The sequence below is a fragment of the Chaetodon auriga genome, chromosome 11 (assembly GCF_051107435.1).
Source record: "Chaetodon auriga isolate fChaAug3 chromosome 11, fChaAug3.hap1, whole genome shotgun sequence".
NCBI classification, from domain to species: domain Eukaryota; kingdom Metazoa; phylum Chordata; class Actinopteri; order Chaetodontiformes; family Chaetodontidae; genus Chaetodon; species Chaetodon auriga.
Window position 1 is genome coordinate 22,594,172 of NC_135084.1, and position 22,233 is coordinate 22,616,404.

The window sequence follows — 22,233 nt, forward strand, 5'->3', positions numbered from 1 at the left end:
ACTTTAAACACTCCCTCACCCATTAGGCCGCTGTATCAGCGCTCTATGCTTGTCAGCTCGCTTTAGCTTTAGCGTCAGAAATCCCTGCTCTCTTGGAACCATTTAACCGAGCTCTAAATAAGATGATTTTCAACCTGTCCCCACTTAGCTTGGGGCAGGAAAAGGAAAATCAGGGGGCCTGCCACACACCATTTCTCAATTACCTTTCTCATTATTGTCACCCGTGTTCATTACTACTATTATCATTCTCCCTTTTCTGTTGCACCCCCCACTTTAGGCTAGCTTAGGCCGTTGTGGCTGTCGCGTTGGATGAAGAGAGGGAGGAGAGCGGCAGAATCGAGAGCTTTTTGCAAGGCCAGAGCACTTCAGGTAATTAATATAGCAAGAGGGGGCAGATGAGAGGAGACGGAGAATATGTGAGTGTATGTGCGCCTGTGTGTGTTTTCGCTGAAATGCCTGATTGGGGAGCTCACCTGCCGATACCCCCTAAAAGGTATTTCATTAGCGAGTCTTTTACCATACAAGCAGAGGAACAAAGCCTCGGTTACGCCTGTCTCCACTCCAACTCAACGGGGCCCTCCAGGACGCCTGTAGCTGTGTGTGGGAAGAGTAAAGAAGAGTGGAGGAGCAGAGAGGAGAGGCGAGGAGAGGCTATCCCCGTTCATAATCTCATGACAAAAGGCAAAAAGGCATCATCCTATTAACAGCGTGATCTTCACCAGCTCATGCTAGCTCCTTTCCACAGGGGGCTCTCTTTTATTATTAAGGTGAGTGGGTGATAGGGAACAGGGAAGGCGCCCGGTGCCTCGCTATTAGCCCTGGGACAAGAGTAGGTATGGAGGGGGAGTAGAGAGAGGAGAGACCCCATGCTAGGGTCCCGCTTGGTGCCTTTTTCTATTCTCAGAATGGGAACCTTTGCTTGGACCTTTGGGGGCTGCCTTCTATTAAGCTCCAGTGATACAACACAAAGTGGGAGAGATCCTTTAATCACAAACCAGTGCTGACGCTCACTGGGAAAACATCCTCAGCTCTGCCTATTAACACTCACTTGAAGCTGGTTCACGTTAGTCCTCGGCACCACTAACCTGTCAGGGATCGGTCATTGAGGGAATGCTTACTTGAAATATTGTGAGAGCTGCAGCTTTACCTGCTCCAACTTCATCTTGTATTAGTATTTGTACTCAAAGCTGGCTGTGATTATGGCTGCTGTTGACCTTTTTATGAATCTGTGTTCTGACAAATGAGTGATTAAGTTCATATTTGTCAACTCCTGCACCTTTTGACTGACAATCCGACAAGCATTTACAGTACAAGTTCCTGGCAGTGCTGTCTGAGCTCGGCTATATGATTAAAGAAAATATACTGAATATTCATGTTGGTACACGTTTGTCTGCTGCTCGTTTCGAACTGAAGAATCTGTGGAGATGCTACGACATGTTGCCTCTGTGCTAACAGGACGCTGAATTACATTTGACAAAAGTGGTTACATGTGTCAGTATCTGCATCTCATCAGCAAATTCAACAGACACGGGACTTAAGGACAGAGACCTGAAGTACTCATCAGGGTGTGGAGAACTGAATGTTCACCTTCAGCTATGTGAGAGAGAGAGAGAGAGAGAGAGAGAGAGGAAGAGAGATTAGTCTGTTTTCTGTTTGAGTGTTTTGTCTTCTGCTCAGTGGGGGTGCCTGCCTCTAGCCTCAGGTTACACAGGGGAATTGTGGGAAAAAAAGGAGCCTGAGCTGCGTTTGTGAATGACAGCATCACCAGGCTTGGTGTGCTGAAGAGGTGAAGCTGCTTCACACTAACACACACAGATGATAAAATATATTTCCACCTCATTTATGTGCAATAAAAGTTCTTCTTCTGGGAGGAAACACTCACACCTCCTTCACTTCTGCCTCTTCTGTTAGCGAACAGTATCTTACATAACAACTTTACCGTCACTGGAGAGCTGTTGGACCAATCCAACATCTGCCTTTACAAGAGGTTACTAGTAGATTTAGACATTTGTCCTGCTGCTAACTCACAGCTGAGGCTTCTTCTACAGTGTTCGACATTGTATCTTCTTCCATTATCATTATTTTAAGTACTTCACATTAATATATCAGTAAACATTCATGTATACGTAGATGTCCTTCTCAGTTTTGGGCCAAATTTTGTCTGGACAGCACGACTGCTGATGACTGGGATGTTGCAGAATGACTAATTTTACCAAGTAAAATTAACTAACTAATTTTAATCAGTCAAATACAACAAAATAAAATATTGAAAATTAAAATGGTGTACTGCAGTATTCTGATTATCACCAGGACAGAGTTTCTAAAGTTAGAGTTTCTGGATATTTACATATGTGTGCACAGGTTTGCCCTGCAGCTGCTCCTACAGGTGTACACTTAATGTTAGAGGCTTCAAAGGATCAAGACGCTCTCATGACATTTATGGTTAAAAGAAACCTGGTTTTGCTGTGGTACTACTCTGCAATGCACACAGTCACTCCCCAGCATAAAAGTCAGGATTCAGCTAATTTAGTGCGATAGAGAGAACTTTGAGAGACCTTTAAAAGGTATGTCAAAGTACAGATACTGCAGAGATGCACTCCATCCAGCTCCGCCGGCTTACAGCCTGCTACACACACACACACACACACACACACACACACACACACACACACACACACACACACACACACACACACACACACACACACACACACACCTCCTCTCATCATCATCATCATCGTCCTCCATTCTCCTCTGTAGCCCAGTAAAAAGCCTGCGATGACCTGGGTGTGTAGCTTATTAACCTCCCCATCAGTTCTTATCAGCCAATGAATAGCCCAGTCATCTGCCCCTCCTCGTGAATCTAAGAGCGAAAAATTTCTCCTCACGTCAGGGCTATAATTCAATGCACACACAAATCATTTAAGGTGCGCGCACACACACACACGCACACATGCGCGCACACACACACACACAGGGAAGGGGATCAGTGGTAACATTCTGTCAACCTTGGTCCTGGTGGGCTTCCAGGACTGGCGTGGACCAGATGTTACTGAAATTATCAACAATTGGAGGAAACAACAGAAGGGGTGTACATGGTTTTTGTGTGTGTGTGCGTGTGTGTGTGTGTGTGAGGGCCAGAATAAATTAATGGCTGATTTCTCCCCTTGCTTTGATGGCATTAAGAGCCCTCTTCTTCTCAATGTGCCGCGTTAAATGCTTTTCTCTCCTTCTCTCTTTCCCTCCGTCTCTCCCTTCTTCTTTTTTTTTTTTTTTTTTTTTTTTGACGAGCAGGGCCACCCAGCAGAAAGCAACTGATGCAAAACGCCAGAGTAATCCCCCCCCCCTCCATCCACCGCCGCCACCACTACCACCCCTCCCGCTATCTTTAGTCTTTGACACAGTAGCCATTATCTGTGGGATTTAGTTAAACCAAACCTTCATGTATTTGTTAGGCCCTGGGTTCGTTTTCTCCTCTGACTGCTCTGCTTGAGTGTGGCCAGGCTAGGGGGAGTTTTTTCTTTTTTTCTTTTTCCTCCACATAATCAGTACAGCTAGGAGGGGACACATGAAGAGGGGGTCTACAATGCCATCTAGCTGGATTCTTCTTAAAGTCTAAGCTGAAATTTGTAACCTTGTTTGTGTTGATTGCTGCAAAAACTCTGAACTCTTTACAGAATTTAAACACTCCAGCACAATAATTTTACTCAACAGGATTATTTTAGCCAAATTCAACAAAAACACATTGCATGATGCACCCCTATCAAAAGATATCCACACTGTGAATCTGACCTACATTTAATCTGATGACGGTTATCAATAAGAAAGACTCTGAATCCCATGCAATTAAACTGAGAATAACTACGATCAATGACATCTGAGCAGAAAAAATTAAAATGATTCCAACAAAGTCAGCACATTACAGAAAATGCCCCATACTGCTGTATCAGTAAGAGATAAATGCACAGTTTATCATAAGAGTCCAGCTCTAACCTGAGAGCTACAGACGGCGACAGAGAGGTTAAATGTTCAGCCTTTCTGTATTTCCAGACTGTGACTTGTTTCTACTATCAACTCGTACCTGTAAAGCCACGCTAATCACTGAGGCCTTCCTCTCTGCCACATGCAGCCACAGAGCTAAAAGCTGTGTTATGGAATCACTGTTGAAATTTGCAGATAAGCCGGGGCTCTGTGGGGCTAAGCTAAGGTTAAGCCAGGTGGTTTAGCTCCCTGAGAATGTGTTTACACACACACACTGAGGTGTGAACCATTTGGGGAGCTTACAGAGGCGGAGAAACATGAGTTGATTTAGTGCTAGTGTAAACCTTAGTACCTGTTGATGGTGTTAATTAGGATAGCTTAACACAAACATCAGTATCTGGGTTTCTGATGCGGGCCAGGAGTCAGATTTAATATCCTTTAGGGGAACACACGCTGATATTGCAGGACTGCGCATCAAACACTTTTTCTGGTAATGAAAACTGGAAAGAGAGAAGGCATCAAATCTCTGGTCTGACTTAGTCTTTAAAAAGAGATTTCATGATTTCAATAAGAAATGCCACCAGATTCAGATTATTTTACGTTGGCATTGTTCCTGTACTTCTTATGTTTCAACCCATCCTTCATTTTATACACTGCACAGCCTTTTACTCTAAAACACACACATTTCGTGGCAAATTTCTCTTTTAAATTCATGACTTGTCTTCAGCTGTACTTGCTTTTTCTCTTCTCTTAATAGGTTTATCGTGACCATTATTCACCAAAATTTGGCAAATTCCTCGGATGTGAAAACCTACTTGGCACAGAAACTCAGGTAATTTTTCAGCACTATTATAACAAAAAATCTCAGATGTAGGTTTTTAAAATAATCACCCCCGTTTAGCTTTAAACACGGGCCTAAATGTAGGTCAAGACACTTAAAAAGGCTGTTATATTTATTAGTAAAGGAGCGAGAGAGGAGGGGGTAGACAAATTTCTGAATGAAAAAGTGTGAGTATGTGAGAGAGAGCAGTGATAACCCCCAGTGGAGGACCCCCCCCCCCAACCTGCTGACAGACAGCTGCAATCTTTTTAGCATAAGTGGCTCCGCCTGCTCCATTAGCAAAGAGAAGCAGGGGGGTGCGTGTGTGTGTGCGCGTGTGTGTGTGTGTGTGTGTGAGGAGGGGAGAGCTCGACCCCCCCTGGGGTAGATGTTAGAACAAATTTGAGGGGTGTCATATTACACGCCTTGTGACAAGAGGCAGAGGGGAGGTGAACGATGAATTTGCTTGATGAATTAATCTGTGGACCAGTAATGGCTCTGCTAACAACATTAGTCATCCCTCTCACATCTCGGCTGTGATTCTCCTGTCTCCCTCTCTGCTCCACAATCACGCCTTCCTCTCTTCTTCATCTTCACTCCCTGTGACTCCGCTTCCTCTCGCAGGTTTGCAGCTCAGTCCTCTCCCTTCACTACATCGATTGTTTGGGTAAAAAAAAAAAAACTTCCTGCACTGCTCAAATCTTTGCAGGTAAAGCAGAACGTTTGGTTTGTTTAACACACTCCCTCATTTACATTGTCCCTAATGTGTTTGTAAATGTGTCAGATAAATCCCCCACAGCATTACATTACAGCTGACACCAACACCAGGCTGTTACTGCCACTGGCCATGGCTCAAGCTTTGATTCAATACACAAATGCAAAATTGCTGTGTTTAAATAGATATTTAAATGGAAATGTATTGGGAAAGACAGCTGTTGGTATTTGTAGCCTGGAGTGCTCATTACAATGGGAAATGTGGAGGAGTGTGTATGGGGGGGTGATGACAACGGTAGCATGGCGAGCAGCTGTGTTAGCAAGTGAATGGTGTAATTACTGGCCAAACCTCTGTCATTAACCTGCATTGTGAGTGCCACCACATCCGTTACCATAAGAAAGCCTTGATTAATTGACTGCAAGGTAGAAATTCAATTATGTCGTTGGGCCACAGTTTGTTAACTAAATAATAATCAACCACTTAAAAAAAAAAACAATCAACAAAAAAAGAAATATCCCTGGTGAATCTGAGCTGTGTAAGCGTATTTTTCTTTTTAATTTCATTTCCTAAGAGATGGGAGCGAGATAAAGTTTACATCAACAGCCAAATATAAGAGGAGGTGGAGCAAGACAGGTGGATTAAAATGTGACGGCTTCACTTCAAACCAATAAGTGAACCCTTAAGATAAATTCATATGAAAGACGTTTGCAGCTACGGCACGAAAACAAGGCAAACAAACAGAAATAAACAATGCGCCTCTGGTTTATTCGATTGTGAGCATCACTGTGCTGCTTAAGTGTGTGTAGCTGAGTGTGCAGTCTTCTGTGTGTGAACATACATTCAGTGTGTTTGTTAAAGTGTAACTTGTGTATTCAGTGCTCGTGTGTGTGTGTGTGTGTGTGTGTGTGTGTGTGTGTGTGTGTGTGTGTGTGTGTGTGTGTGTTCTGTGCTCGTATGTCTGTGACGATGTGTTTGGCAGCTTGCGGCACGGTTTGTTGGACCGGCTGCTGCATGGGGTCTCAGGCAGAGAGGCGGCTGATGAAAGCACTGGCGGGATGCTCCAATAAAGAGCAGATTATCATAAGCGGCCATTGTCCACCTCCCAATTCTCTCCAACACCCCCCCCCCCCAAACATCCCCACTTACTCACCCCTCTGCTGAAAATGTTAATCGGCCCTATCGCTGGCAGGCTGAGGAAAGGAGGAGTGCCTGGCCCAGTCAGTGCAACTTAAACTGATTTAGAGGAAGCGTGGAAAAATATCGAGTGACGAAAAATAAGCAACAAAATCATCAGGGAGGCAGAAAGTGAGAGATAGAAAGACACGCGACACAAAACAAAGGAAACGAGAAGCAGCCGGCAGTGATTCCTGCTCTAGTTTACAAACAAATTTAACTTCTGGGACACGGCGAGCAGCTACACCCCCTTCACCTCCGTCCCAACAGACTCCCTCCCTCCCCCCCGTTGACTCCATCCACCCAGCTCGTTTTATCTGAAGATTCTCAGACAATGCCTAGAGGATCCCGTTCCCTAATCTTCCTAAAAATCCCCCTTTCATCCCCACTGTTAAAGAATGTATGAAAGGCCGACACCGAGCTGGAGAAAAGAAATGGGGGGAGAGGAAAAAAAAAAAAAAGAAGCGGTGCACATCTGGGAGTGAGGGTGGTGTCACTGTGCTGGACTGGGGGGGGGTGGTGGGGGAGGCTGGGAGGAAGATAGAAAGCGCAGGGGAGGCAGGAGCTCAGCACTGGTCGCTTGTGCAGAGTCCTTGCAAGTTGACTAATTAAATTGTTTTGCTGCTCAAACATTCAAATGGCCGAGGAGATTAAGGGCATGAGCGGGAATGGGAGTGTATGTGTGTGTGTGGGGGGTGTTAATCTGTGTTCTGACCCAGTTGAACCTTGGAGTCACACACACACACACACACACACACACACACACACATTTTCACACAAAACAAAAAGCTCAAATCCTTTGTTTTGTCCCCTCAAAGGCATGAAAAAGGCAATGGGTTTTAAAGGAGTGATCCCCAGATTTCTTTTCTTCCCCATAGGGAAGAACGCCGCATTTGCTCCTGAAGTGAATTCAAGATGACCACAAACACATTCCAGCGCGCTCCGATACAAAACCATTCGATTGAGGGCGAGTGCTCTTTTCATAACCCCGACAACAACAACAAGAAAATGACCAAAGGCTTCGAAAAGAAACGCATCTTCTCTTGGCTGTGTCTATCTCGGTCGCCACGAGCTTAGCTTACGAATTGGCTCTGTGATTATGGATAAACAATGGTCGCAATCTCTCTGCTCAACAATTTCAATCACAGTTCACGCAGTGGACAAGCCCACAGCATAGCCTGGCTTTATTTTCAAGTCGACCTTTATCGGAAGATTCAGGAGGAGAGCCGCGTTTGAAGCTTAATGTTACTCGACTCATTTTCAAAAAGTGCACAGAAGAGCATTTTTTTTTTTTTTTTTACACCAACAAAATTCAGCAATGAAGCACCTGAAAAACAAAGCGCATGCTGATTAAAGCCAACGCCAAAACCTCTCTTCCTCCATCTTTCAGTCTGTGAACCGGGGAGAGTATTATAGTCTAAACACTTTTTCTTCTGTCAGTGCTGAAAGATTAGACTGGTTATCCCATTAAAGTTGGTAAAATGCCATTCTTGTGTCTTTAAGCTCTCGTATAGGAGGTCAAGATGAGTCTGCCTGCGCTTACAAGGCGGGCACGGATGTAATCTGCCCAAAGTTACAATAATTAATGTTAAGCTTCTTCAGCAATACGTTTGTGAAAGAACTGGCCCTGATAATATACTTAAAGCTGCACACGCTGTTTGTATTGCTGCAACAAGACAAGCAGGGCTTGATGTGCATGCGTATCTGAGTGTGTGTGTGTGTGTGTGTGTGTGTGTGTGTGTGTGTGTGTCCCTATGCCACTCACATAGCCCAGCTTAAATCTTTAGTCAAACTATAAGCTGATGCTACCACAATGCTGGATTAGGACGACAGGCAGAGTGAGAGGCCGGCTCGCTTGATGCTAAGGAAATATAAACGTAACACTCTGCCAGAGCCCCATCGCCGTTAGTGTGAGGACAATAACTAATGAACACATTACCAGCCTGGAACAGCTTTAAAAGGAGGAGAAATTCACAAGCAATCAAAACAGTAGTGATCTAAAATCATTTAATCCCTGATAATGACAAATAATGCGAAATATTAGATGAGTCCAAATGTGCCTGCAGGCCTTAGTTTGGACAACAGGGATTCAGAGCCACAGGTTGACATTCACATTCTGCCGTCCTCTGCAAGCCTTGACAGTCCGGTCTGTCCCTTTCTCAGATACTGAGGGGGATAGGCTGCATGTGTAAGGTCTCCTCGTCGACTCGCGCACACAAAGGCAGATTAAAGGAGCGCGCGCCATAAAAAACCCCGTGTCAATCTTATCGGCTTCGAGTGCAATTTTTAAACATATGTTAATCTGGGGGAGCTAAAACTCATTCTCTCCTCTCTCTGCTTGTTTATCTCTTATCAAATGCACAGTAGGTGAGAGGCAGCTTTGCAGTGCGGCTAAGTGCCATTATTTGGATAATTGCGTCCATTGTTGCAGGTTATATAGCTATTTGAAATGGGAGGTGTGTGTAAATAGGTGCAGGGGCCAGGTAGGGGGTGGCTGAGACGGGGCCAGGGGATTTTCTACGAAGGCTACATGATGCATTTGAATGCGTCTTCGTACCTCAAGATGAATTTTCAATAAGTGAGTGTCTGATATATTTTTCTGTGTAACAATACCTTTAGAAAAGCAACAATGCCAAGGTCAGAGGCATTACATGAGCAGGTATAAACACGCTGGAAATTAGCATGCTAATAAAAGACACATTAACGACGCCATCAAAAGTTCAAACTATTCAATCCGCACAGGCTGTTTGTGTCGGACGTGTGATACTGAAAAGTTTCGTACTCTACCTTAAAGACAGCCGTATAATAATACCAGAGTCAACATGAATAATGCATAAGTAATGAATACACAGCTTCTGTTGAAATGCACTAAAATTCGTCTCATATTATCAATAAACTCCTATAAATACTCGGTGTGTTGCAGGAGGTGGACGTTCTCCTAATGCTGCATGTGTGAAGGACAGTGCTCCCAGTGGTGCAAGAATAACAAGTTCATTAGTCAAGGGGGGGTGCCGCAGGAATTCAAATTCCCCCCCGGCCCGGGCCTGCCCTCTGATTGGCTGGCTGCGTCGGCATGGCGAGACTCATTAGAGCCCAGCAGTAATTAAGAGTTGTTAGAAAGTGAATTCTCCAACCGCAGATTAGAAAATTAAACTATTTACTGATTACATATTAATAGAAGACAACAATGGCGCTTGCCATAAGCTTGGAAGGCAACCAAGGAATAAATCTGTGTACTTAATTACCATAAACAATGGGGGCATAGAAATGGAGTTTTATGCACACTCCCTCCTGTAATGTGTCTGATATCAGAAGACACTTGACAATTCTTGTTCAATTATCTCTATTATTTAATGTGCTGTGAACTGCCTCTGAGTAAATAAATTAACCACCCCAATTACTTGGGATTCATCTGGGGAGGGCCGCGGCGTAATAGAAAATGCCACAGAAAGCTGCATTGTGCCCAAACCAGGGGAGAGAGGGGGGGAGGAGAGGAGATGTGTGGAGAAGGAGGGAGAGCAGGGGTGAGAGAAAGGAGACAGAAATAAAGATTCACAGGGATAAAAAGGAACAGAGCAAATAAAAAGCTGTGCAGAGAGGCAGCGATGGTTCAGAGAGGAGAAAGAGACAAAGACAGATAAAAGAACGCTGACACGCAAAGCCCAAAAAGCAAACTTAAAGACAGGAATAATAATAATAAAAAAGATTATTAAAGACTTAACTCTTTGTGGCAAACATTACACATGCACATATCAGCACAATGACAAACTCTACTGAGAGAAGAGAGGAAGACAGAGGATGAGGGATGACAAAGCATGTGATGCCAAAGAAGGGGAATATAGAGGACCAGCAGAGCTCAGTGGATCTTCCCAGGCTCTCTGCTGCTGGAGCAGAGAGATGAACAATCAGTCATGGGTCAACCGGTCTGTCTGCTCACATCTGCCCATCAGTCCTGCAGCGCCGTGCGCTACCACAGCACCACTGCACACTGAGCTCACCCAAACTTACCTCAAGAGGTCTGAATCATATGATCATACGCACTGCTGTGACATCCACCCTGCTCAGAAAGTCTGCTGTGTGTCTTAGCTCTGGGGATAATCTACCAGCATATACTAAATATAAAACTTAATACGGAAATAGTCAATTATTTACACAAACCTTAAGACTACACTGAATTCTGAAGCGTGGCTAACCTCTACGTAGAAACTTTAAGAGGAGATCTGTCAAAACATGAATAGAACGACTTCCTCTCTTCCTCATTATCTAATCTTTCGCTGGGATCACATCTGAACTCCAGCTCAATTAAAATAGAGGAAAGTGGTGTTGAATTTGATTTCTCTCTGTCCTTTCTAAGAAAGGTCCGCTCTGAAAAGCTCAACTTTCAAGTTTGTAGATATTTGGTATTTCATAAACACGTGCTTTAGTCCAGATAAGAGAAGCTAACATGAAGCTGACAGCTGATTGAGAGAGAGGTTCTTTATGTTTCTGAGAGGATGCAGGGAGGAGGCTGCTTCCACGTGTTGCGTTTGTGCTGAACTACTAAGAATAGAGGAGAAAATATTGGTGTTTTCCTCCTGGATCACTTTGGGAATAGACTAGTGGAGGCAGTCGACAAAGACTGGTGGTGGATTTCACAACCAGGTATCAGATCACACAGGTGAATAACTGACAACACGTTTTGTCCACCATGCACACTAAAGCCCATGTAGTGTGCACTTATGCTGCCAACAATATGAAATGAGTAAGCCCGTGAACAGCAGGCTTTCATGGTGCATTGGTGATTTACAGCTAATTCATCATGACAGGGAGACTGTCTCACAACCTTTATTGGCATCCAGATATTAAAGGACCTCTGTACATTTGCTCAACAGAAAACAAAATAAGAGCATGTGCTGGTAGCTGGAGGTAATTTCTCACTATGTCCCCCAGTGAAGTAAAGGCAGCAGTCAGATGTGATGGATCAATACCGGACGTTTTGCTTACAGCCAATCAGCCACAGCTTCAATCAGACATTCTGGATCCAGAGAGAAATATCTATCATCTATGACAGCCTATAGAAAGGTGACCTCAGTCGCTGAGGTGATAAAGGTTAGTTTAGTTACCACCTGTCACTGGCACATCTCGCTCTGATGCCTCCAGACCTGGGCCTAAAGGCGCAATCCATAACCTATTGGATGAGTCTCTGGGATAAGTGCTGCAAAATGAGATATGGAAACAGAAATGCACTTTCAGGAAGTGAGAAAGGTGTTCAATATCATGTGGCAACTTTCTTTTCCCTCGCTGCGACGCAATGCCAGAGTGGAATCAGTACTAATTTGAAGATTCATGTTTGCACTGAGCCTTACATACAGACAGAAGAATACACTGACTGCACGGCCATCCCAGCGTTAACATGGCTAACTGGACATATTTCATTTCTATTGATAAGTAGAATCAGCACTGACCAAATGTGGCACTTGAGGAGCTTTTCAGTATATGATACATACCGTATCACCCATTTATACTGCACTACACCATCCAGCAGTCGGTGTGTTGATGTGTGGAAACCACATTTTCTCGATTTCATTCCCCACTGATGTTATAAGGGGGTGAAAAGCAACCAAGGTGAATTTCTCTTCGTGATATCCTTTTATTATTTTGTCCTCGCCTTCCCTGTTGTCACCCTCTTCCTTTTCTAGTGAATCATATTTTTCAGGAGGGGACCGCAGGTATATATATATTTATATAACTATATAAAGAGAAATCTTTATGGCTGAAGGTGTTTGGAAGTAAATAACCTGGCGTCTTGCTGGCTAGCGGCTGGTTTATCAGTGGGTGAAGAAGAAGAAGGAAAACAGCCCTTCAGATTGACACAATGGCATGCGCTCCGACAGGGGAAGAGGGCACAGAGGCAGGGAGGGAGGCGAAAAGCAAACACAACAAACGGAGGAGAGATAGTCTCGATATCAGGACCCAAATGGGATGGGAAAGGTGAGCGCAAATCCCACCGCCCCAGTTTCCTTTTCTAAAACCCCCCTCTTCTCTCCTTCCTGTTGCTTTTTTAGGATTTTGGGAGTTAAATCCACCAAGTTGGGTACCGATATATCAGAGAAAAGCATGAGAGCTGTTACTAAATTACTACAGAAACTACTGTAGCTTCACTTTCAGAACATTTGCAAATATAAAAATTTTACACTTCCTGGAACCATGCTTTTTTTTTTTTTTTTTCAGCAGCATTCTTGGGTGAGGAATGGGATGGTTTAGTATCACAAATGGGATGCTATTCTCCAATTTCAGTTAGGGACTTAACGGAGCCAAGGCCCCTCTTTTGGCTCGGCACACTGTCTCATGTCTTAACAAGGCTTTACCCCCGGCCAAATCTTAAATAAAAACCTTCCGAATCTGGCTCCATGCGCCAAACCAGATTGCACTTTGTATGCGCGGGTGTGTAAGCATTTGTGTGTGTCTGTCGTGGATTTGTGAACTGTGTCAGTGCTCATGTTGTGTTGCCTCGTGTTTTTTTTTTTTTTTTTTTTTTACATTTCTTTGCCTCTCCCTCTCTCCTCTCTTTAACTCACCCCCGTCTTTCCTTATACAGCATATCAATGAAGGCCAGATATGTACTAGGGGAAGGAGGGTGTGTGTGTGTGTGTGTGTGTGTGTGTATGTGTGTAGCCGTGCATGGCTGAGCGCACTGTTCAATAGTGTGGAGGCTGGCTGGCTGGGGCCGCGGCTGGCAAACGGCTGCAGCGGAGACTTCGGCTGGGGCTCCGCTATCGCACCCAGTTATCGTTTCCCCCATGAAGGGCTCCCTTATCACCCCAGCCCAGAGAGGTCTCCCTTCTTCTCCCATCCCCGAGACACACTCCCCCTCTCTCTCCCTCCTCACCCACCCTTTCCCTCCCTTCTCCACCTCCTCCTCCCTCTACCCCCCCCATCCCCTCCTTTCATATCCACCCAGTGCTCCGTCGTGCAACATTCAACGGAGAAGGGAGGGAGTGGGGGGCTTCAAAGGTTCTCTCTCACACAAACGCACACATAAATACACACACACAAACTCCCCGAGTGCACATGCGTGTGTATGTGCGTGCGTACGCTCAATTTGCCAAAACAGTTTTTCCAGTGTAATTGGGCTTGGGGTACCTGTGTCCATGAGATAGCGCAGCCTCTTCTCCACGCGAGCTGCTCGGGCGTCTATGTGCCTCTGCTCGCTCTCCAGTGCAGACAGCTCCCCAACCACATACTGACTGGTGTCTTTGAACGCCTTCTGTCAACCAGAGAGAGAGAGAGAGGGAGAGAGAGAGAGAGAGAGAGAGAGAGAGAGAGAGAGAGAGAGAGAGAGAGAGAGAGAGAGAGAGAGAGAGAATGGTTATGAGAGAAAAGGAAGAGTAGTGCGATATAGCATTAAACAGAGACAGAGAAAAAACGATAGAGGGACGAGACAGAATGAGGGGGAACGGAGAAATACAGAGATGGAACGAGGCATAAAGGTAATAGGAACAGAAGAAGAGAAGAATGAGGAAGAAATGAAAAGATAAAAAGCACAGGGAGGAGAGTGAAAATGTATGAATAGATGAGCAGAGCGACTACAAATCTTCCATACATAAAACAAAAGAGACTTTCACCAGAGAAGAGTTTAACAAATAAAGCCAAGGACAAACTGTTGCTGCCTCTCGTTTTGTCTGAGCTTTGAATTCCTCTCACAGCTTCACAAACACTGTGTAATGCAAAGGGCAGCAAAGCTTTAAATACCTCATCAGAGTACTGCGAATGAAGACATATTAAAGCAAATCTTTATTCACACCAAACAGTGACACATGCACAGATAACATGTGCAAACTTAAAGGAATTATCTTATATAATCATCAGCCACAACACTGATCAGATTTAATTGATGACATACATTAAGTGGGACTGAACAGGTGGGGAACTTAAGTTCAACCCATTCTTGTACAAATAAGAGGGGTTGGAGTGCAGCCAATAAAATGGGCCTCATTGATGGTTTCTGTCACAGCTTTGACCTCTTTGTTGCTTAAAACCTGATGAGGGAAGGGATCATAATCAAAGGTAGGATCAGTAAAAGACGCAGCAGCCACAATGAACGAGGGGATGAAGAGCTGCAGGTGACAGGCATCGACTCAAACCAGTTGCTCACAGCACACTGATGGAGTTAACCCAACTGTGCTGATTAATCAATGATCAATTAATCACTTATATCCCTGACCGCACTTTGAGCCTGCGCACATTACCAAGTTATGTCTCACACTGTTCACATCAAATGCTCAATCACGGCATGTCCGACTCACATGGTGAATATTTAGACGAAGAGGAAAACAGATGTGGAGAGACATCAGCATCAACAGACGTCACATGAATCACCTAACAAGTTGTTTAAACTTGTGTTCCTCTTTAATATTTATTTTTTGCAGTGTAGTTCAAACTCACCTGCAGGTAAAAACATTAATCTTTTTTCCAGTTTCTCATGTACAAAAGTACCATCCACTCCACAACTCAGACACACATACACACACCCATCACTCTCTAACTATATGCACTTAATACACACTCCATCCCTGACCCCTCTTCACCTCTGTCTCCTGACTGCTTGCTATTCTCCAGAGAAACTCCTCTGAGTGAGGAGAAATGTTTATTCAAATTCACTACTGAGGATGCATCCGAAAAAATATCTCCATTTTATTGCTGATGCACTTCATTTTTCTTAATGGGAAGGAGAACTAGTGAACAGGAGAGAGAAAGTTTTTTTTTCCATTCCACCCAGGCCAGCACTTTTTCCCTGCAGTCTGTGCAGCATGTGAGCGCGTGCCTCTGTGCACGTGCGATTTGTCCGAGTGTGTGTGTGTGTGTGTGTGTGTGTTGATTCCCAGCAGCCCCCCCTCCTCATCCTCCTTGCGCGCTCTCGCTCTATCACCATATTTTTCCTTGGCAAATCAATTTTACACATGATCAGCCCACTCCCCTTGCCGCGCTCGGCCCAGCCGTAATTAAGAGGAGGGAAATTACCATATATATTATATTAATGCAAACATCATTCAGCAGGTAATTCTTGGCTGATCGGGATAATGGAAAGGTTGAACACCCATTAACCCTGGGGCCCAGGCACTGGGAGGAGGAGGGTGTGTGTGTGTGTGTGTGTGTGTGTGTGTGTGTGTGTGTGTGTGGGACTGGGGTGGAGGGTGCAGGGTCGAGGGTAGGAGAGAGCTGCTTGGGAAGAGAGATTCACCCCTTGGTCTCCATTGGCGCACACACTCACTGAAATAATAGCATTCTTGCAGACACACACTTCGTACACACAAGTTCAAACACAAGCTGAGAAGAGAGTGTGAGTGAGTGAGTGAGTGTGTGTGTGTGTGTATACACTTGAAGGACATGTAGGCACACGATTTCTTCGCAGACACACACACACACACACACCTCTCTCTAAATGGCAGGGCAGCTGATATCTACCATTGTTATAATTAAAACGACAGTCTGTTAGATCAATACTTGGATGTCTGTGTGGAGAGGAGAGGACAGCAGAGTGAGGGAGAGGGTGAGATTGTGTGTGAGAGGACGAGAGGTGGACAAGGTGAAGAGGAGGAGGGAAATTTAAGCACAGAGGGAGCCGAGAGAGGAGCTCAGTGATAGATTTATCTAAGACAAGGCAGAAAGAAAGCTGACTAACAGGAAATATAAAGAAGACCAAGTAGGAGTGATGAAGAGATACAACCTCTGACCTCACTCTCAATCCCTAACTCCCCTTTCTCCCCCTGCCATGGCTTCATAAAGCTGACCATGACGGAGCAAAAAACCGAGTCGAGAGTTGATACTTGGGCCAATCGCAGTAACTCATTTTCAGGGTATGCTCTTAAAAACCCTTTGCAAACACAAGTATGATTCAGGGGAAAGAAAATAACAGACCTCCTCTTCAAATGGTCTGCGGATGTCGAGCTCCGTTGGTGAACCTCTGTCTTCCTCGGCCCTCCTCAGATCCTCAGGAACAGACTTCTGTCTCTTCACCTCTGGTGGGATGAAGGAGTGTGAAAGGGAAACAAAGGATGTATGACTATTTCTGAGAAAGCCTGATATCTGTCTGTCAAACAAGTGATGACAGCCTCCAGCTCTTTCAGTTACTGCACCTTTTCCACATAAAACTCCTCCTACTTTATGGATGTAAGATTTCTTTTTGGTGACTTATTAAGCCGTTACTGAATGTTTTAAGAACAGGAAATGGTCTGTATTTATTTATTTTTTTAAAGGAAAGGAGGACAGTGAAGGAAGACCTTCCTCACAATGCTGGTTTCAAACAGCAGACAGTCAACAGGTCAATCATTATGACACTTTATAACTGAGTCGCTGCCACTCAAAGTATCTGTGCACCTTCTGCCATTTACCTGCTCTCAGGTGTGAATCGGATGTATGCATCCAGTGTTGCTGTGTGCAAACATACCTCCCTGGGTAAAAACTGTGTGCATTGTGTGTGTGTGTGTGTGTGTGTGTGTGTGTGTGTGTGTGTGTGTGTTGAACTGTCCCCCACCTGGTCTGCTCTCCACATACTGGCTGAAAGACTTCAGCTGTGTTTTCCTGACTGCAGAATCCTTGTTGAAGACCACCGGACTACGCAGCCTCTCTGTCGCTCTGCGCAGCCGCTCTGCTCGCAGCTCCTCAGCGTTATTCTGTCAAACACAGAGAAAATGTGCATTCAGTCACAGGAATACAACAGGTTACTTTAATACTTTTAATAATTGCATTGAGCAAGAAGTTGAGGCTCCAGTATTTCTGGTGGTGCATTCACACCTCGGAACAGAAAAGGTAAATCTTCAGAGCCAAAACCAACCTCAGCACAATGTAACTGCAGCAGAGTACATGCACAGCCATGACATTTCACTTGTCTGTCTAAAGCTGATGGTTTTCTTCTCAACACATGAGACAAACTGATGAACACAAAGAACTTCAAGAGGTGCACAGACAGAACTCTAAACAATGGCTGCAAACTACCAGGAAGCCTCCACACACAAGTGATTAAACTTCAAATTACTGACTTTAAAAAACAATGTCAGCAATTAGTCTCATCTTCTATTCTGTCATCCTGTACCAGCCACTTAGATCTGCTCTCGGGCTTTTATTAGGCAGCTGTTTCAGTATTTCACAGCTGCTCTGTGATTACTGCGATCAAACACACACACAGCATCAGTGCACGTGTAAACACACGCACGTGAACGCACCTACCGACAGGCCATGAGATAAATCTGGTTGGTATGTTAGCTATAGTGTGGTTTGTGTGAACACTTCTCTCTCACACTCACACACACACTCTCACACTCACACACACACACACATCCTCACTCATGAGAGAGACAAAAAGGAGGCAATTAACTTGACTTTCAACAAAACCCTGAGCCAGAAAATATATTCAGATTATGCAAAATGCAAAAAAACGCTATTGTTTTCAAAGTGAACATGTGTTAAAAAGCTACACGCTCGCTTCTCCCACTATCAAAAACGGCATGCAGAAATGCTTTATTACCAGGCCTCCAAATATGCCAAGCCGAGTGGAAAAGAAACTGACTCGGGCTAAGATTGACGTTGTGGCAACGTTAATAAGACGGCGAAACGTGTAATAAAGTCGACAATTAGGGCAAACATGTTCCACTGCTTGAGACGGAGGGAGATAGTCAAGCAGGGCGTGCAGAGCGAGGAAAGCTAATAGAGACGATGCGGCCGTGGAACAAGCTGTAGATGGGGAGTTGTTAGTTTAGCTTCAGATTATTGACTTTCAAAAACAATGTCAGCAATTAGTTTGTCCTCACTTCGCTTTGTCTGATAGTCTGTCAGCGACTTCCAGCCTCTTCAAACCTCATGTCAAGCCAAATCGAGGCAAATTTATTTATGAAGTGCTCGGTACAAAATGCCCAATTAAAGATTTGAAAAGACAAGGCCGGAGGCTGCATGTGTGATCGCTACTGTTTGTTCGGGTGCATGCAAACTTTCAGGGCGGCACCAAGGCAGTGCAGGAGAGCAGAGAGAGCATTTAATTTACTGATTGCAGGAAAAGACAAAGGCCTTCTTTTACTCTACTGATGCTTTTTACTTCCTTTCTAAATATAACCTCTCCATCCTCCAATGAAGAGAGACAATCACAAAGAAGTGTTGGTATGGACCGGAGTCCATCAAGTGACTGATTTTACAAGCATCTGTTTGTTTACAGGAAAAGTGTAACAATCACTGATAATTGGATGTCAAAGGATTTACTGGTTTAATGTTGTTGTCCTTGTCATATTTTCTGGAGCTGGTTTCTTTTTTTTTTTTTTTTGTGTGTTGACTGTTAAAAACTGCAAGCCCCTGCAGTATCTACAGGGAACTGTTGATTTAGCAAAAGAGTAAATCTCTGGGGACACTGATTAGGACACTGAGGCTGTCTACCCAATTATTACTTATTGTTTAACTCTTGTGAGTCACTTTACAACCAGACCTGAATGAACACCACATAGCAACATGATAATAACCAAAGACAACACCTTAAAAAGTCTTTCTTCCTCCATCTCACACACAGAGGACACCTGCCCACTTGGCTCCCCCTCTGTCTCCCTCTCACACTCTGGGACAAGCAGATATTAGGGTGTCCCCTCCCTCCCTCCCCTTTGACTCCCTTTCTTTCGCTCCCCCTCTTTATCTCCTATCGCTGCTATCATCGCACCGTGGCAGCGGTGAGTCAGTGCTTTTGGTGTGTGTGAGTCTGTGAATGCGCATGCAGGGGGCTGCGTGACTAACGTTGCAGTCTGCTGAGCGTCGCATGCCCTTATCGTGCGCTACCAAGGCTGCGCATATACACAATCGCTAATGAGAGGGAGAGAGAGAGAGCGAGAGTGTGTGATGTTCCTGCAGGTCGTTCCACCCGCCTGAAGGACTTTTGGGATGCCCAGTCCTCTTGGGACAAGACAGTTTATCCTTGTTTTTTTTTTTTTTTTAAAGGACAGAAAAGTGAACTCATACAACTGCACATAAACACACATTAATGCACATTAAGATTTGAGCTGAGTACAAATTTGGGGATTTTTAAAGGCCAATATCATTATGACAGTTTGGAGCAGGAGGAGCCAATCGCTGATTAATCGGACGATAAACAAATTAACTGTAAAAAAAAAAACAAGGTGGGAGCATTTTTTTTCTCAATAAGCATGAAGGAAATCTCTCAGTTAGGGGCCCAGTAGTTGGAGAATATGGTTAATAAGGCTTTTGATTTAATGGTGAATATGTGTAATGTGTAATATAAGTATGTGTAATATAAAGTGTTACCTTCAAGTCTCAGCTGGGCTGGAAACTGATTTTTTTTTGCCTGATCAAAACATCTTTGAGTCGTTCGGGTTGTTCAGCAACCTGATCACACACTGGGACCGTTTCATGACACGACATAAAAATCATACCTGTTGCACCTCCAATCCTAAAATCCTAAAATGCAATGGCTAATCGTGATTTTTAGCTCCTGTGCAAACTCTACATATTCACAACAAGATGGTGATAATTAGTGAAGCAGATGACACTCGACATTCACACACATTCAAAGTCTGATGGTGATGGAGCTGCAGGTGTTGATGCTGACTCAGCAGAAGTTTGCGGTTCAATCAGAAATCAAACATCAGGCAGAATGAGGGGCTGAATGCACTTTTGGGCCAAGTTTTCTGGTCAGGGTTAGGTGTCAACCAAAGGGTGATTCTGCTTCTGTGAGGGTCAAGTGGTGCACACATAACGCACTCCTTTAGCCATAAAGCACTCAGCCTGTCAGGCTTTGAACACAAGAGGGTGTTTATGTGAATCGATGATCAAAGACACCCTGTGTCACCATAAGCACGGAGGGTTTCACTTGTACGCACGCATGCACTCACGCACGCACACACACACAGACAGACACAGACACAGACACACAGACACACACAGACACACACAGAGACACACACACACACACACACACACACACACACACACACACACACACCTTATTCCTCTTGACATTCAAAATCAATTAAACAGATGTTAAGAATGGTCGACTACTTGTTGTTGACTCAATATTCACATCAGAAGATATAGTGAACACATGGAGCAGCATCAACCCCCCTCCCCACCAATAGACACACACACAAACACACACACACTGAAAAGGTCATAGTCAATAGAGGGGGACTACTACATGTTATATAGGGCATTATGATGCCAGTGTGTGTGTCTCATGGGTTTAGACACACTATACGGACACGAAAGGGATAAACTATGGTCTAACATGAAGTGGTCCAACTGACTGATGTGTACACAGGGTCAGCCGGCTGACAACCAGGGTCAATCGGACCTGATTGATTGGATGACCCTTTGATGGTGTGGGGGGGGGATAGAGGGAGAGAAAATAAAGATACAGTACCCAGAGGGAGTTTTGAGGTGAGTGTATTCGTACCTCCAACCCTTCTGCAGGGCTGAGTGGGGATGTGGAGGAGGCAGTGGGCGAGGATGAGGAGGAGGTGGAGGATGGGGATGAAGGGGAGGTGACTCTTCTTGGGCTGGCGTCCACGAGCTTCTTCAGCTTCAGATCCACATGCTTACTGTTTGTACCTGGAGGGAGAGAGAGGGGACCGTGAGTACAAACAGTGTGTATGTATACTCCAAAAATACAAGGAAACATTAACAAAACAGAACAAAATTACTGAGCAAACCTGAGACGTGAACAAAAGCACAGAGGGTGGCATAGAAAACACACAAATACATACCATACACACACATTGACAGAGACAACTTGGTTTACATTCATGTACACACACACTTGGGCAAAGCCATTGATAAGGAACATATACACTCTAACACATGAGTGGAGAGAGATACACAGTATACTGTGTGTATATATAAATATATTGTGAGACAGATAGAGATCTGGACAGACTCGGCAGCCTTAAGTCCTGTTTGTACTGCAGAGAGCTCCTGAGGTACACAGTGTACATCGCCGGGACTATCACCATGGTAACCACAGGGCAAGATGGAGGGAAAGAGAAAACGGTTCGTTCTTCAAGTATTTGTTCTCTCACACTCTTTCTCAAGAGCTTATAATATTTAGCAAGTCCACGCTAGTAAAATCTTTGATTACAGGAGTATAATGACACACAATTCATCAGCACCATGACGTACGGCCTCTAGAACGAGGACAACGCTGAACTGACACTTCAGAAAAAACAAAGAAGAACATTATAACCTTCGTGAGATTGAATCTATTCCATTTTTTCCTGTTAGACCGCATTTTTTGAGTTTTTGGGTTAAAAACTTTGAGGAATCAAATTATTTTCACACTCACGCTGAAATAATCGTCTGTTCTGATGTTTTTCTTTTTATTAAAAAGCACCTTTCACATTAATTTCCTCCAAAACTATCATGCGATCCTCCCCTTCAGTCCATCCGCCAAACCTAACCTCCTCCCATCCATCCCTCGTTTCCTTCCCTCCCTGCTCCCTCGGCCTCTCTCTCTGCCTTCCAGTCGCTGTGTACAGCTTTATTTTCCAGGGACTGGTAACCACAGCTCCCCTGCCAGGACAGA

The 22,233-nt window shown here is 44.5% G+C and overlaps 1 protein-coding gene across 7 annotated transcripts in view; it reads right to left on the bottom strand.

Annotated features, from left to right (window-relative positions):
- The window catches only part of ehbp1 (EH domain binding protein 1), a 133,416-nt gene that overhangs the window by 18,527 nt on the left and 92,656 nt on the right, over positions 1 to 22,233 (bottom strand). For 5 of the 7 annotated variants that reach the window (XM_076742572.1, XM_076742574.1, XM_076742569.1 and 2 more), the window contains 4 exons: positions 21,109 to 21,263; positions 17,203 to 17,341; positions 16,587 to 16,687; positions 13,812 to 13,935 (listed from right to left, as the gene is read on the bottom strand). In XM_076742572.1, coding sequence (XP_076598687.1) covers positions 13,812 to 13,935; positions 16,587 to 16,687; positions 17,203 to 17,341; positions 21,109 to 21,263 — 519 coding nt within the window. The remainder of the gene's footprint in view (positions 1 to 13,811; positions 13,936 to 16,586; positions 16,688 to 17,202; positions 17,342 to 21,108; positions 21,264 to 22,233) is intronic. The other 2 variants (XM_076742573.1, XM_076742570.1) reach the window with 1 other exon arrangement.